Genomic DNA, 16836 nt, shown 5'->3' on the forward strand with positions numbered 1-16836 from the left:
GTCTCCCGACTAGGCTCACATTATCAGTTATCAGGTTTTAAGCTTTTATTCCTCTGTCAACCTTCCCATCTCCTCTGAACTATCTTAGCTGCAGTTCTCAGGGGCCTCATAGCTAAGTTACTGTCATTTGTCTCACACTTCCTGTTTATTTTTAAAGGAGTTTCAAGCTTATTTGCCTAAAGAGTCCAGTAAGTAAATGAGTGAAATGAGCTGGCTGTGCACAGGCTTTTATTTTATTTATTTTGGGACACCCCCCCCACCCCCCCACCCCCACTCATAGGCCTCATTTTAAAAGGGCAGCGTCTATTCAACTCCAGCCAACTATTGCTTCACCAGGAATGATGGGACGGTGTTGCTAGAAACCTAGCTTTCCAAGAACAGTCAGAGATCCCCAGAGTTTCCATAGGCTTTCTCACTGCCTGTAGATTCCAAAGAATTGCAGGTATAAATAAGCAGAGGACTGTTCTGTGCCTGGAAGGTAGGTTATGCAGTATACCGGGCTGGCCAAACTTCTCAACGCTTGTCACGTCCACAGTCCCGGAAGTGGTCCTGAGTGGCGCCTCACACACAGGTGCCACACCATCCTGGCTCAACATCATGAAGGTGATGAGTCATCCAGTAATCTCACCTAAACGAATCAGTTCCTCTCTCTGTGGAATTGGAACTTTTAGATGAAACAGTGAATTAATTGGTAGTGATAGTGCAAGTGTTAATACACAAAAGCACAAACAGAAAGAGTTAAGTCAGGGGAATGGCAGAGCAGTAGAGTAAGAATCAACAAACATCTTTTGCTGAGGAGTGAAAAACTAACCTTCTAAGCAGGGATGCACTGGATCCTGAGTAAATTTTGAGTTTCCAAACTTCATTCCAGGTCTGTTAGGTGCTATTCTGTAATTCCTGTTCCTCCCATGAGTTCTGGGTATGGAGGTTTTCTTGGGATCCTATGAGGCCTGATGTGCAATCTTCTTGTCTTTCTTATGTCTGTATGTGTATATCCTTAAAGCAAATACCCTGTTACTTTACTGAGTGGATTCTTGCAATGGAAAAACCTAACAGTGTATACAATGCTTTTTTTTTAAGAGGTAATTTTACTGAAACCTTGATAAATTGTAAAATGTTTCTCCCAGTTGCTTCTCTTTCTGTTGTCCTCTGCCCTTCTCTTCTTTGTTTTGGTGTGGAAGATTGCTCTGGAATACTAAGAACACAAATTACTTAAATAAAAGTACATGAATAAGTCAGTAAAAATGTGCCAACATGCTACAGAGTGCATTTTGTCCCACAACAAAAATGGCATTAAGTTTTTGATGACTTGATCTAGAGTAGTTGCAAGTGGGGATGACCTTGATGTCCCAAGACAGACAGTAACTCTCCAGTTACAAAACACCCTGAGGCAGGAATTATGCTTCAGTTCCAAGATTTGAATATTTATCTTGGAGATAAATATTCAAGGAGAGATGAAATAAGGATGATGAGAATAACAGTGGGAAAGCATAAAGAGGGGAGATAAAAGATAAAAACTAAAAAAATAAAAATAGACAAAGACCAGAGAGATAAAGTGGAAGTACTAAGACCTCAAGGTAATGAAGTGATTACAGAAATGACTACTGCTGAGACATGTAAGGATTATACATGGGGGCACAACTGCAGTCCGAGCAAGGGATTAAAAGTTTAAGATTATGTTGGGAAGAAAACTAAACATTTTTTTACAATGGAATAAATTTTTAAATGATTTCGTGGTGTTTGAATTATTTAAAAAATCAATGTAGACTAAGGACTTTAAAAAGAAATGTCTTCCAGTTTTGGAAAAAAAAAATTGTAATTCCAATCTGTACTCACATGGAACAATCTGATATCCCTGATGCCCAGGTTTTGCCACTAATTTTTTTTTTAATTTAAAGAAACTAAATTCTTTATAAAATACTTCATCCCATGTTTTAAGTCAGAGAAAGATGAAGATAATCTGGAACATTTTGTTGTGTATATAAAGCAAGAATGTTTTCAAAAATGTTTGAGAGAAGTGCTGGAGAGACAATTCGACCATCCAAAAGGTCTTTCATTGACTCGGCTCTTCTGAAGATGAGCAAAAAAAAAAAAGTGATTATACATAATTGAAAGCATTTGAATCAATGAAAGTCCATAATGTTTCTCCAAAGGAAAAAGTTTACAATTTAGTAATAGGTAGTTGGCCTATAAAAGATAGTGAATGAGATAATTTAGATGTGTTAAGTTTCTTGAAGTTAAGTAAATACAATTATATGTATGGGTTGTTTTTTTAAATCTAAGGCATATAATAGTTTCTAAAGCACAGACATGTCTTTTCTCTAAATTGTAAAAGCAGAGACAGATGAATAGAGAGGACTGGGAATCAGACAAGCAGCCTTGGAAAAAAATATTAACTATACCAGAAACAGAAAGATCTGCTCCAGATCATTTGTCATATATAACAACCAGGGAGAAAGGAGATCCAACATTTATTTAATCAGTGCTGGGGTTGCAAAAAGACAAAGCAGAAGAGAATCCACAGAGTGTTTCAAGATGATGATTTGCCAAATGCCCTGAAGACAGCTAATTATGTGGACTCCATCTGTCTCATGAAAGATGAAAGATAACAAATTAAGACAAATCAGTTTGTAAAACTGAACAGTCCACACCAACATATAATGATAAGAAACTGGGTTCTGTAAGGTGGCCGAATGAAACTTTAAAAATATACCATTTCAAGAGAGGCATTAGGTTGCATTCTATGAATGGCAAGGAGTTAAAAAGTTTTATCAGTGTAGAAAAGGAGAGCCAGCCAGAAGGCACAACCAGGCCTGTGACCACCCAACTAAGACTCAGTTGGTTGGAACTTCAACTAATCTAAATAAGATGGTTTTCCTTTGGGTTTTATATCTAGGATAAAATAAAATCAGCTATCCATAATAATATTGCACTCCAGGGCTGCTCCTACTCCTTTTGACACCTTTGTAACTATCAATAAGAAAAAGACATCCCTTCCTCCTGGTGTTCCCAGACCCTGGGGAGATGGTTTCAAGAGCTGAGAGCTATACTTCAGCTTCCCCCACCCCTTTGCCTAGGCACCCATATGCAAAACATAACCTGCACAGGCCTGCTGTCCTCCTTAAGAAAGTTTAGGAAATAAATACCTGTGGTAAAATTACTACAACCCTTGAAACATGTACGTATAGGGATAATGAAGACATTAATTTCAACCAATGGTAATAATAGTTTTGAAGTGTCAGTTTAAATTTTGTCTTTATTGTGAAATTGTATGCATATTTTGTTTCTTTTAAATATAAACCTTATTTTAATTAAACTTTTCAGAGTTTGTTGCTAAAATAAGGTTTGTGATCAATGCTTAACTGTCAGGGAAATTCTTATTCGTGAAGTTTAAACATTTTGGTTTCCTGGTTGTGTTCAATGTCTAGAGGAATATTACTTCATAGATTTGAAAGATTAAATTTGAGCATATAAGCAAAGCTTGTATTGGAGTAAATGTTCCTCTTTTCACATAGGTGTCCCTAAGAGCTTAGACATTTGAGATCTAAGCAACAACAGGTAGGGAAAATGGAAATAAAATCACAGTGAGGGGGAGAAGAGAAACATTCAGAGCAGGAGGAGGGAAAGACTACATTCAAGGTAGAGAGAGAGGGGGGAGGAGGACCAAAGTAAAATGTGAGAGAGAGAATGGTACACAGAAGAGCAGAGGAGTTCAGAGGGCTCTGCAGTGCTGATGCATGTAAACTGCATACACGTGGCCTTTATCTCTTTTCCCTGCTCTTTATTACCTGTTTTATTTTTCAACTGTTTTTTCCAGAAACTCCTTTTAAAGAAACTTATTGACTTAACAAAAATAAAGCTAGAACAAAAATCTTCAAGAACCATGAGAGTCCCCCCAAGATTACTTTACCCTTGGCCTACCTTGCACAACCTCAATGATTGGCCCTTTGGGCTCAGAGAAGCACAGGTGACCTTTTCCTTTATAAAATATAGCACAGATGAAATCAGCTTTGAATACTAAAATTTTCTTTACTGAAGACTAAGGGCCAATGGGAACTATATACAATGAGTAACATAAAATCTAACAATCTGATTTATAAAACCTTGGATTGCTCTCTTTTGGTGGTCCATTCCAGCACCTTGTCTCTTTGTGGTGAGCACCATCTCAGCACCCATCACTAAGGTGGCCACGGCTGCAAGGCTTCCTTACCTAAGAAACAAAATCCAAGGTCTAATTCAAGGCCTACCCTCCAGTTCTCAAAAGGCTAAACTACATATTACACAGTAACTTCCAACATTCACCCTTGGGATACACAAAGACAATAATAGGTGCCCTTGATCAAGGGCCCCAGGGAACTAACTACCAATTAGCTGCCAACAGAGGGTAAATTATTCTTTGGGACCTAGTATCACACTATATTACCCCAGATAAAGTCAAACTTTAAGCCTTGGGATACAGCAAAAAGAGCACTGGATTAAGCATTAGGAGTTGAAGTGATTTAGTTCCTGACTCATTATGGGACCCTTAGGCAAATTACTTTAACTTTCGAGGCTTTATTTTTATCATATGTATAATAGAAACTATATCTATCTACTTTAAATGATTCATGTAAGAATAAAATAACAAAAAAGATGAAAGTGCTTTGAAAAAATAGAAACTTCTACAAAAACAGAAGAGCAAACTACATCATTCCAGAGGTTTCCATCATCTTTGCCTGCTCTTTTCCACCAACTCTTACCAGGCTGTTCTTCTCACCAGATCCTAAATTCAATTTCAATTTGCAGACGTGAGGATTTAAATTAAAAGTTCTCTGTAGATCTTTTATGGCTCTGCAAGTATATGATTCCCATTCACCCAAAGAACTAGAACACTTACTTTATTATTCTGTGTTGGAAGCACAAAAATAAGTGAAATCCAGTAGAAATGGTAAAACCCAACAATTGATGATGGGATACAGTATTAAAACTTTAAACAGGCCTTCTCCAAACTACAATGGGATTATGTTGTGATAAATCCATCGTAAACTGAAAATACCGTGAGTCGAAAATACATTAACCTAACAAACATTGTAATTTAGCCCAGCCTACCTTAAACATGCTGAGAACACTTCCATTAGCCTACAACTGGGCAAAACCTCTAACACAAAGCCTATTTTATAATGAAGTGTTGACTGTCTCATGAAATTTACTGAATACTGTACTGAAAATGAAAAACAACAGCTGTATGTGTACAAAATTATTTTAAGTGTACCGGTTGTTTCCTGTCATGATGGCGCAGCTGACCGGGAGCGGCTGCTCACTGCCACTGACCAACATCACCAGAGAACTGTACTACATACAGCCAGTCTGGGAAAAGACCAAAATTCAAAATTCAAAATGTGGGTTTTACAGAATGCCTATTGCTTTCACACCAGTAAACTCGAAATACCCTAAGTGGAACCGTTGTAAATTCGGGATCGTCTTTAAAAAGTTATTGGGAAGCATTTATGGATATTCCCTCTGTCAAACTTTGTCATCAATCGTAAAACACTTACGTGCTACAAAGCTGAAAAGTAATTGGTTAGAGGCTGTGAGACTAAAAGTTTAAAATTATTGTGTTCTTAAAACCTACAATCTAGTATTGACAAGTCGTATGGATGATGTTCAAACTTTGGTTTGGACAGACTTGGAGTTCAACAACTGCTGTTAACTTACCGTATGATACCTGACAAATACTTTCTACCTCTAAGCCTGTTTCCTCCCCTCTAAAATGGGGATAGTTAACTGTCCCCTAGGTTTGCTGTGAGGTTCAAATGAGATAATTTACTTAAAGAACAGTTCGTGGCACAAAAGTGCTTAATGGGCACAATTCTTTGTTGCGTATGTGTGCAGTGCGGGGAGACGGGGAGAGTGAGAGTTCTCACACACAGCCGGCAGGATCCACTCCACGCTGCAGAGCTCTTCCACTTCAAGACACGAGCCTCCTCCTTTGCTTCCTTTTCTCTCAGGCACCGTTTTGTGGTCCTAAAGTCTCAGTCCTTCAAGTATGAAGGCAGTAACATTTGCTATGCCCGATTATGGATTTACAGTTAACTATTTTATATATTTAAGGGCCACTTTCAATTAGTCACTCCCTTAATTGTTACTCTTACCACTTTGGCTAATGAGCAGAGTTGCCCACCCCAAAAATGAAAACATGATTAAAAGTAAATGTGGACTCTTCACCATCGCTAGAAATGAAATTCCTATGATGTACTTTGAAATCTTTAAATAAAAACCCAACGATAACATTATAATTGGTTTGAAATAAGATACTTCGCCAAGGTCAGCGGCGGAGACAGCTTCAGCTGCCTCGATGCTTCCTGATTCTTATTCCCTCCCCACCAAACCCCATTCCAAATTAAGCCTAGGCCTGGCTCGCTGGCTGGCTGACCGCGGCCTTCCCCGTGAGGTGCCAGAGCGAGGAACAAGAGGGACGGGGCGGGTGGGGCTGAAACGGAACTTCATTGTTCGCGGGACTGACTCTTCCCGAAAGCCGCTGCTGGCAACGCCTGCGCAGTGTGCGCTCTTTCTGCCGGGACGCAGCTAGCCGGTTGTTTGTGTCTTCCTGAGGCCAGGGAGGCGGAGATAAGGGGCGTGGCCATACCCTGCCGCATTCTGATTGCGCTTTGGCTTTCGGTGGGCGGGCGCAGGGCGGGGCCTCACATAACAACACTCGGAGCTGGGGTTGAGGCTATTTGTTGCTGCGCCGACGCCGCTCGGCCCCGTGGCTCGCAGTGCTCTCGGACTCTTAGCAGCAACCGTCGCCGTCGCCGCCGCCCTGTGATCTCTGGCTTCACTTTCTCCTCCTCTTCCTGCTGAGCCACTTTCCTCCAAGCACCATGACCGTCGTCTCCGTCCCGCAGCGGGAGCCGTTTGTTCTAGGAGGCCGCCTTGCGCCCCTGGGCTTTTCCGCTCGCGGTTACTTCGGGGCCCTCCCGATGGTGACCACGGCTCCGCCGCCTTTCCCCCGGATCTCGGACCCGCGGACGCTGCCCCCCACCCTCTTCCTCCCTCACTTCTTAAGGGGAGACGGTTCCTGTCTGACCCCTCAGCCTCGCGCCCCGGTACCTCTGCCTAACTGCAGTGTCGCCACGGCTGCGGGCACCCCTCGGGCAGCGCCGAAGAAGCGGCGGAAGAAGAAGGTGCGGGCCAGCCCGGCGGGGCAGCTGCCCAGCCGCTTTCACCAGTACCAGCAGCACCGGCCAAGCCTGGGGGGCGGGCGCAGTCCCGCGGCGGGCCGGAGCGGAGCGCAGGACGTATCGGAGCAGGCCGCCGCTTCGGCCCCGGGCCCGGCGGCCGCAACCCGAACTGAGGGAGCGGGCCCCTTCCCCGGCCCGCTGCCGCCCGCGGCCCTCAGCCAGCCCTCGTTCACAAGCGAGGTAAGGACCGCGAGGGGCACCTGGGAACCTTTGGGGACTTCCGGCCCTCAGGCGACCGCTGCCGCGCCCTGGGGCCTTGCACCGAGGGGTCAGGAACGGGGGCCCGGGGTGAGGGACGGCCGTGTACTCGGGAGGGAAGTTTCCGTGACGCCGGCTCTGTTCTCGCTGAGGGAACTAAGGGGGAGGGGAGGCATGCGCTGGCGCTGCTGATTGGCTCCCGGGAGCCAGCCAATGAGAAGGGCGGCTGCGCCCTAGCAACAGCCCCGATTTAGAAGGCTGGCGGCGTTCCAGGGGGTTTTGGCGTTCGGGGCGTGCGGCTGGGTGGGTGAGGGAAGGGATCCTCGGGGCACTGACGTCAGCGCGCGCTACGTGCACCGCGCTCCGGCGTTCATGAAGGCGGCGATGCCGACGGGTGCCTTCCTTCGGCCGCCCGGCCGTTGGTAGTACTCAACCTGGGCGCGGACGCGTGTGCAGTCCCGCCGCCCTGGTGTGCGATTGGGAGTGGGCTGCAAGCGGCGCGATTACGTTGGGCTTTTTGCGGAGATAAGCGGTGCCCCGTGCGGGGCGCGGTTCCCACGGGGGCTCAGCCCCTCGCCCGGGTGACCCAGTTAGCTGTACTTTTTTAACTCTCCAAGTCGGCAGGAGCGGCGGCCAAGTTCTTCCTCACTAAAGTGCTAAGTCAATTCACTGTTCAACAGTTCCCATTATAGTCTGTACCGGACTTTTGTAATGGAAGGTAGTTTTACTGTGTTCAGAATGATGGGACTTTCGGAAGAAAAGTTACCAGTGCATTGGCGTGACTTGCTAATTGCCATTGTTATTCACCGTAAACTGATTAAAACTTAAAACGGAGTTAAATCGCTAAAATGATTTGAAATTAAAGTAACCTTATGTCAGAACAACACATTTTATTGACAATTTCAAAAATACCCTTTCATAGTGACGAAGTGAATGTTAAGTTAGTGCTTTTTGTTGAAGGAATATTGGACTGAGCGATGTGCAGATTATATATAGCTGTGCCTTTTAAGTTTGTTCGCCATAATTCCTCAAATTATTTTTTTAGATTTCTTTAAAGATTTAAAATTCTATAGCCTTCCTGAAATATTAATGATAATTTAAAAGCAAGCTTTTATTTCTTGTTTCCTGGTCAGTAAAATTTATTTTTCTCGAACAGTTTTAATACTGTTCGTGGGAGCTCTGTTGGCAAGTGAACACATGAATTGTTAGTTGTGCTGCCGCTTCTATTTGTGCCCCTATTCCCTATCACGTGCAAGTGTTGGAGGGGCAGTGATTTAATGGGTTACCTTATACTTCCACCTGGGCATGGCTTCCTGTTAGGATCACTTGAAGGTAGGAAAGTGATTAGAATTAGAGCCGCAAAGTTGTTAAACCAGAAAGAAGGTGCAGGGCAGGATACTTCTCCAGATCATGTACTTTTTTATGTGTGTATAACTGGAAAACATAAATGAAAAGTTTTTATTTTAGCACTTAAATTTCTAGAAATTTTTTTCAAACGCTGGGGGATAATTTTTCGTTCGTATTTAGTTAACTATCACACTTTCTCACTTAAAATCTAGTTCCTGCTAATCAAATTTTTGTTCTGAAATAAATTTATCTTAAGAGTACCTGTTTAAAGGTATAGTATATCTATTAACATAGCTTTTATTTTTAACCAGGCTCAACCAGTTAAAATGAAAGCATTTGAAAATTTCTGTTGGCAACATCCCGTCGTAAAAATGGTGACCTTAGAAAGTTGCCATACGTGCTTGGAAGATGGCTTCATTATTATGGTTATAGAGATGGACTTCGGGTTACTTTCCAAAGAGGTTTTTTCCACTTTGACATTTTAGAACTGACTCGTATGTTGCATACTGGCAGCAGTGGTGATAAACTGTTAGTGGTAAACAAAAATAGGTGCGTACATATTTGGACATCCAGTAATAAGTGCAGCAAGCACATAAGGTATTTATTCAAGGCAATGAACTAAAAGTTTCAGAGGAACTTTCTAAAGGAAATTGTATTAGATACGTGGTGTGAGGTTCATGACTGTATCTTACCATGAGACTGTATTCACTTTTATGTTCCTTGTCTTTGTAGGTTTTAAAATCAAAGATGGGAAAATCGGAGAAAATTGCCATTACCCACGGCCAGCTTATTCATGGTATACACTTGTGGGAACAACCAAAGATAAACAGACAGAAAAGCAAATATAATTTACCACTAACCAAGATCACTTCTGCAAAAAGAAATGAAAATAACTTTTGGCAGGATTCTCTTTCATCTGATATAATTCAGAAGCAGGAAAAAAAGCCTTTTAAAAATACTGAGAACATTAAAAATATTCATTTGAAGAAATCAGCATTTCTAACTGAAGTGAGCCAAAAGGAAAATTATGCTGGGGCAAAGTTTAGTGATCCACCTTCTCCTAGTGTTCTTCCAAAGCCTCCTAGTCACTGGATGGGAAGCACTATTGAAAATTCTAACCAAAGTAGGGAATTGATGGCAGTACACTTAAAAACTCTCCTAAAAGTTCAAACTTAGATCTCAGATTTCAGTGTGTATGTAAAACACAGTCTTTCCAAAATTCCTGGACTCTTGAAAAGAACTGCTACAGAAATGGAAATTTTCCTTGTTGCAAACCCAAGTGCAAAAGATGAATTTAAAAAACTACAGCCTGTATTATATTTTATATTTTGTAAATACTGTATACCATGTATTATGTGTATATTGTTCATACTTGAGAAGTACATTATAGTTTTGTTATGAAAGTATGTATTTTACCCTGCCCAAATGGTAGGAGTTTTGTGTATATATATATATACAATGGAGAAATTTTAAGTGTGTGCTAAGGCACATGGAAGACCTGATTTATTTGCACAAGGTACTGAGATTTTTTTCAAGAAACAGCTATAAAATCTCAAGGTGAAGATCTAAATGTGAACAGTTTACTAATGCACTACTGAAGTTTAAATCTGTGGCACAATCATTGTAAACATGGGGCTTGTCTGTGCTTCTCTAAATTGATTTCTGCCTTACTATCTGTGATTACTGGAAAATTCCCATTACCATTTTTACCAAATTTAATTTCTGGTTTTTGGTTTATCCATTCAAATTTAAAATACCTCTAATTTTAATCCAACAAAATCGGTTGTAATCAAATCTTTAAATAATAATAATTTGGCTCCCCCCTCTTAAAGTAGTCTTGACTCTTTGTGTGTGACTGTTTTTCATGTTTGAATGTATGATAGGAGATGGATTTTTAACTTCCATTTTAGTGTCTAAATGTTTAACTTTTTACTAATTGTCCGTCTTCCCTCTGAAGTTTAGAGGGTCCAATATTTAACACTACCACCTCTGAGGAGAGGAATTCCTCATCTTAAAAATGGAATTGGTTGTGGTCAAAAGTAAAGTTGATGAGTTTATAACTTACAATATATTTTATATATGAACTGTTTCTTAAAGTACCATTTGACTTAACATAGCATATGTTTTCAAATGAAACAAAAGTGACACTTGTTTGGTTTGCTAAATTTATATTGATATTGAATGGTACTTGAACGAAAGCAAGCATAGTTGATTTTACAATAACAGGTGGAAATTTTGGATTGTGAAGCTTGCTTGAAGATAAATAGGGCAGCTTACTATTTTTACTTTGATTCAAACTTTGTTCTTCTACTCGTTAGTATATAATCTATTCCAGTAAGAAAGTCTAAAACACAACTTTCCCTATATAGTTTTTAGTTTATTACACAAAGCTAAAGTTTAACAAAAAAAAACTTCTGAGTAATTAGCCGATACTTAGAAATGTAAAAAGGGAAAGGTTGTTTAAGAAGGTAGATTCTATAAAGTGAGAAAGGTGCTATACCATCCTTCCAAGAAAAAACATGGAGTAGTCTTAAGTCTTGTATCATTTGATTCACACAGCAGGGGAAGACGACTTAAATTTCTGGCTGTGCAAAGGTGGATGGTATGGGCACAACCTTAACTTAGAACCACTGTTGACTTGAACAGTGCCAGAAAAATACAACTAATGTTAAATAGCTGCCACAAAATCTGAGAATTAGTAACAAGATGTGCTGTCTTCTATATGTAGCTCATACATAACCCAACCAACCATTATTCTTGGGCATTGTCACATGCTTTATTTTTACATACATGTAGAGAAAGCTATACTTAAATGGGTCTGTGTGTGTAGCACTAGCTCTTAAAAGTGCATTTAGAGAAACACTAATAAAATACAGGTGAGCATTCAACCTTGTAGAAGCCTAAGTATTAACACTGGTAAAGAGAATGGTTAAATTTTTCTAAAGGAATGATAAGGAAATGGATTATATTACAAAGTAGTAGGTTTTATAGTTGAAGAGTGATAAAATCGGTTAAATTAGAGTGCAGATGAATTTAGTGAGAAGGTATTAACAAATTTAGAAGTTAAATAGTTTTGGTGTTAAATAGTAAAATTATAATTTAGCAGCCTATTATAACACTTAGTCCCTTCAGGCTGCTGTCTATAACAATACTAGGGACTGAGTCACAAATTTCTCACAGTTGTGAAGATTGAAAATCGAGATCAAGGCACCCAGCAGATTTGGTGGGAGCATATTTCATGGATCATAGATGGTGCCTTTTCACTGTGTCCTCATGGCAGAAGGGGCAAAGGAGCTTTCTTGAGCCCGTTTGGTGAGGGCACTAATCCCATACTTCGTTCCACCCTTATGTCCTAATGACTTCCCAAAGTCTACCTCCTTATGCCATCATCTTGAAGGTTAAGTTTCAACATAGGGATTTGGACCATAGCGCAGCCCAATTATTTAGCTACCTTTTTCTTCCATTGGAGTCTCTGAAGCACTTCCTCCAGTGTTTCAGTAATTCTATTTGGTTTTGTGCGTGTGTAAAGCAAACTGGTTTGCAATTGCCAGCTTCAGGCCTAAAGTTTAACTAGTAGCCTGGTAAAGGGGGCTTATAATTGGCAGTGAGTGAAAGGTTGATGAGTGGTATGTGAGTGAAAAACACTTAAACATGCAGTGGCACTTAACCAGAACAAATACCAATATGTGGTTAGCATTTTATACTGTAGTTGTTCAGGTAAATCAGTATAATTCGAAAGAAGTTAATTCAACTCAACCACTGACAAAGGTGACATTGTAGAAAGAGCTACTTTTACTTGTATTAGTTTTGATGCTACATATTTTATTAGTGTCCTTGTAAGCTTAGAAAGGAGCAAAGATAATGACCAAATTACACTATTAAAAGATTGATAGGAGCCATTGTTTTCTAACTTAAAGGTGGTTTGTAAGTTAAAATACAAATTTAAGGGTGGCTTATATGGTTTATAGGTTGAAAGACTAGTGTGTATTTGGTGAATTTGACATTTTACTGAGAACACCATTCAGATTTTTAGGTAAAGTACTGTGTAGTTGCCCCTTCACAAAATTTTAACAAAGCTAGTTTGCTGTAGATGTGGGATTCAAATGGGATGCAGTCATACTACACTTGGGGAAAAACACTTGTATTTGTTCTGCTTAGTATATGATTTTAGACTATCTAAAAACCCCACAGTATTTGCTTATCTTCACCTGCCTTCTTAAAGGCCCTAATCACATTTGGTCTTGAGAAGGAACAAAATCGTGGCTCCATTCCAGTACTTCTGCCCCTCAAATACCAAGCCCGAGAATGGACCCGGGAAGGACAACACAGCTGGCACCTAACAGCTGGTAAAATCAGAGAATGTGAGAAGCTGTGGCTACGGTGGGCAGGCTAAACTCTGGATGTCCTGTCCCTCAACTGCTAGCATGTCCTCAAAACCATTTAGATGTCTAGGGGAGGGTTTGGCCTGTCCCAGGGCAAAGCCACCCACCTGTCTTACTCAGAAGCAGTACTGAGGAGAGGATCATTAAATGGTTTGAGATTACCAAAAAAGGGGGACTTGTTTTGAGCTTAAGGAGGCCTTTAAGAAGTATTAGAGCAGATATCATTTTGAGTGGGGACATTAAACAGTTCTAGAAAGGGGATTGAAAATGCAAAGGAACTTTGATGTTGGCATTGTGTATCAGTCTCCATTCCTGCTCACATACATACATATAACCTTCCTCACAGTTGGGAAAACTGATTTTGGAAGTTCAAACCATAGTTTGAAAATTCCCCCCATTTTTAAATACAAAGTTTACTTTTTCTAATAATGTATTGTAAGTATTAATACTAATGGGTTATCTTAGATGAGTTCCTACATCTCTCCCAAAGCTAAGTCTATAATTCCAGAAAATGGTTCACTCACTCACAGGCTGACATTTCTACATAGGATTATAAGAAGTCTAACAAACATGAAGTCCCTGTCTTGGGTTATAAAACCTTCTCAACCACCCTTCCATGCCTGGCTTGGCATTTCTCAGTTCTGTCATTTTTGAGCAGCATATCTAGTTTTAATGTGTGGGGACCTACGTGTGAGTTATGTTCATGAAATACAAGGATAAATGGCAGAACTGAAAGTTTTAACAGTATAGGTGGGTGGGGAAGAAATGACAAATGTAACTAAAATACAAGCTGCATTACCTTTTCCACACCAACAAATGCCTGAAGAAGTGAAAACACTTACTGTCTCTCTCAGAAGGTACTAATTCTGGTGAGTAGTGATTGCCTAGTTGGGAATCTGACACCTTAGAAGTAGCCTTGAGTTGGGCCTTAAAATATTCAATAGTATTTGATGTGCAAAGAGGAAGTAATTGTCAGAGGTAAGTCTGCGCAGATGGTGTGAATAGAAGCGGAGTATCCCATAGCTCAGAAGAAGTGAGAAGGAAGATGTAGTGTATTGAAAGGCATATTGGGTAATATAACATGCAGGGCCTTGAATGTCATGCTTCAGAATGTCAACTTTATTCTATAAGCATAGCAGAGCCATCAAAGATCTATGAGCAAGGGGATGAGATTCCTGCTTCAAAGAGAAAACTGGTGAAAATATGGAGAACAGCTTGCAAAGCTGCTTGAGACAAGATGATCACTTAAGAATATTTCAGAAGTTTAAATGAAGAAAGAGCATGAAGGACATTATTAGAGGGAATAGAGAGGCATGGACCTGCTTGGGGGTATTTTGGAGGTAAAATTAAGATTTGAGCAACTGAATGGAGGTTAAGGGGAGTTTTAAAATTGAGCAATTAGGAACATAAAACTAGCAATTAGGGCACTCTGGAGGGGGATCATTTTGGGAATTAAAGAGGAAGATAATTTTGATTTGCATGTTGGCCTTTAAGGTGCAAGTAGGATATCCACGTGGAAATTACACAGCAAGTAGAAGACAGGTCAGGACTCGAGGTACAGCTTTGGCAATAGTGCACTGAAGCACGAGTGACAAGAAAATGAAACAAATAATTCTCATAATCCTTTTTCCATCATGAGGCTTACCAACCACCTTTGCCAGTGCTCTTGATCTCTTTTCGGCATCCTATGGACTCACAACTTCATCTATGAGTCTAAATTAGTTGTTGAATTTTAAAGTGCTGCCTCTGAAACAGTGTTAAATGTTGGTTCTCTACCTACCTGTAAAAATGTGTTAGTGGACAGTTCTAATTTAAGTTCTGAACTGATAGCAGAGCTCCAGTTGGTGAAAAGGAACTCGTTTCCTAACCTTTTCTTAGTCCTAGATTTGAAACTGAGCAAAACATCTTTCATAATTTTATTTTTTAGTACATCTCCCATCTCCTAATGATCCTCCAAACATATTGCTGAATTCATTAACCTTTATTTAGAAGATAGAAGACCCCTTTCCCCCCAACTCCCATCCCTCCATGCAATTGGTATCTGCTTCAGATTAAGGGAAAAACGTTTACCTATACTTGTGTATAAAAGTCTGATAGTCTCATCATCCTTTACATATTTCAATTTTTGAAGGATGTTTTTTGTTTCGGGCCCCAGGCCTGGAAGGAAGACCCCACGGAGGGGCAGACAGCGCTGTGCGGAACCCACAGGGCAGGAGTAGGAAGCAGCCTGAGCTCTGTCTCCCCTTTTGAAGGACATTATTGAACTAAATCACATTTTTAAATCACAGGGTCTGTCTTGCAGAGCTTCTGATCCATGAATCTAACTCCTTTAAGTCGTTTGATGTACTTCATTCATGTCTCTCCTGAATCCATAAATCTTTTAAAAAAAATTTGTCTTCAAATGGGGTAAGAGAATATTTGTGTTATGCGATGAGATGGTATACAAGGCAGAATTGTATAAGCACAAATCGTGTAATTCAGGAACTACTTGTTCTTAAATCTGAAATTTTAGAGTTCATTTTATAGGATGCTGTTCATGAACACATACAGAAATTTAATTTTTGTAGCTAAGTGATTAATCTTTTCCTGGTTCCTTCAGTGGTGTTGGTAGTAAAATGGTAGGCAAAAATTACACTGCAGGATCAGTAAATCATGACATTTCCCATCATTATACACTAGTGTATTCACATTTCTTGGATCAAGCATTTTGAGTGAACCAGTGATTTTTATTAAAGACAAAGACATTGTTATGTTACTTGATACGGTTTTTCTAGTTTTACATGTTCATCAGGGTCAGGTTAAGGAGAAAAGCAGGGCAAAATGATTGAATCTATTTTCAGACAATAGTTAATAATAATGAATAAAGTGTCTGTCTACAATATAAATCCTCATGTATCCAGTACTAAATACTTGGGTTTAAACGTTGAAATTCTTTCCCAGGCCTCTGCCTTATAGGAGAGATGTATGTTGGCTGCTGAAATTCACTTCTTAAATGTCATCGGTTTGACTGGCTTTACTACTTCTTCAGGAGTGTGGTAGTTGAGGGCATATCCTACTGAATGCACTGGTGAGTCTGATCCTAAGGCCACCACTGGTTACTTAGGTCCCTTGGACAAACATGGTAAGACTTCAGACACCTTTCTTCCCCCTTTGGCAGGAAGGCGTCTTGCTGCAGGTAACTAATGAAGAGGTGGTCAACCACAGCATCTTCAAGAAGTAAGAAATTCTGTACCATCTGAAAGTAGTTCTTGCTGGTACTTTCATTTGAAAAAGTATTCTTTAAAAATTGAAGGGAAATATTTTCTAATAAAATACAAATTTCATTTAGTACAGGCTTTTAATATGAAAATTATAAGTTGACTGTAAAAGTAACATCCACTAGAGGTAAATGTATCATGTTTAAATTAGGTTTTATGAGTAGAGATAAACTCTATTTTAAATATAAAGTTTAACTTTTGTATCCAAAAAATTTTTGATCTTTGAAAAAAAAGTTTCTTGAACTTTTAGATAGGATTCACTGAAGGTATGGATGGGGCTGATGGGAGTGTTTTATTTTAAAGAGTTAAGGATAATCTATTTTATGCTTAAACTAAGCCTCTTTAAAAAAAATATCTTGGATTAGATTGTCTTGAATTTACCTCTGACAGTTTTCAAGTTGTTTTATTTCACATCCTTTGCAATTCTCTTAG

At 39.9% G+C, this 16836-nt stretch overlaps 1 protein-coding gene and 1 long non-coding RNA gene across 3 annotated transcripts; one reads left to right on the forward strand and one right to left on the reverse strand.

Annotated features, from left to right (window-relative positions):
- Positions 1-274: 274 nt before the first annotated feature.
- LOC118925873 (uncharacterized) lies at positions 275-6749 on the reverse strand. Of its 2 annotated transcripts, XR_008992844.1 has the most exons (4): positions 5252-6749; positions 4104-4210; positions 812-1195; positions 275-664 (listed from the first exon to the last, which is right to left on the reverse strand). It is a non-coding gene; the product is annotated as an uncharacterized LOC118925873 (long non-coding RNA). The 2 variants fall into 2 exon arrangements; XR_005030210.2 differs by having other exon boundaries at positions 812-4210.
- Positions 6750-6860: 111 nt separating this feature from the next.
- PNRC1 (proline rich nuclear receptor coactivator 1) lies at positions 6861-10596 on the forward strand. Its single transcript, XM_036912192.2, has 2 exons — positions 6861-7400; positions 9498-10596. The coding sequence occupies exons 1-2, from the start codon at positions 6861-6863 to the stop codon at positions 9939-9941; spliced, it is 984 nt and encodes a 327-aa protein (XP_036768087.1). The 3' UTR covers positions 9942-10596.
- Positions 10597-16836: the final 6240 nt, after the last annotated feature.

Source organism: Manis pentadactyla, chromosome 12 (assembly GCF_030020395.1).
Source record: "Manis pentadactyla isolate mManPen7 chromosome 12, mManPen7.hap1, whole genome shotgun sequence".
In the NCBI taxonomy this organism is placed as follows: domain Eukaryota; kingdom Metazoa; phylum Chordata; class Mammalia; order Pholidota; family Manidae; genus Manis; species Manis pentadactyla.

Excerpts from the sequence above, each read along its gene's own strand:
- PNRC1 (XM_036912192.2), top strand. The coding sequence starts at position 6,861 with ATGACCGTCGTCTCCGTCCCGCAGCGGGAGCCGTTTGTTCTAGGAGGC. Across the intron at positions 7,401-9,497 it reads AGCCCTCGTTCACAAGCGAG|GTTTTAAAATCAAAGATGGG; the intron begins GTAAGGACCGCG and ends TTGTCTTTGTAG.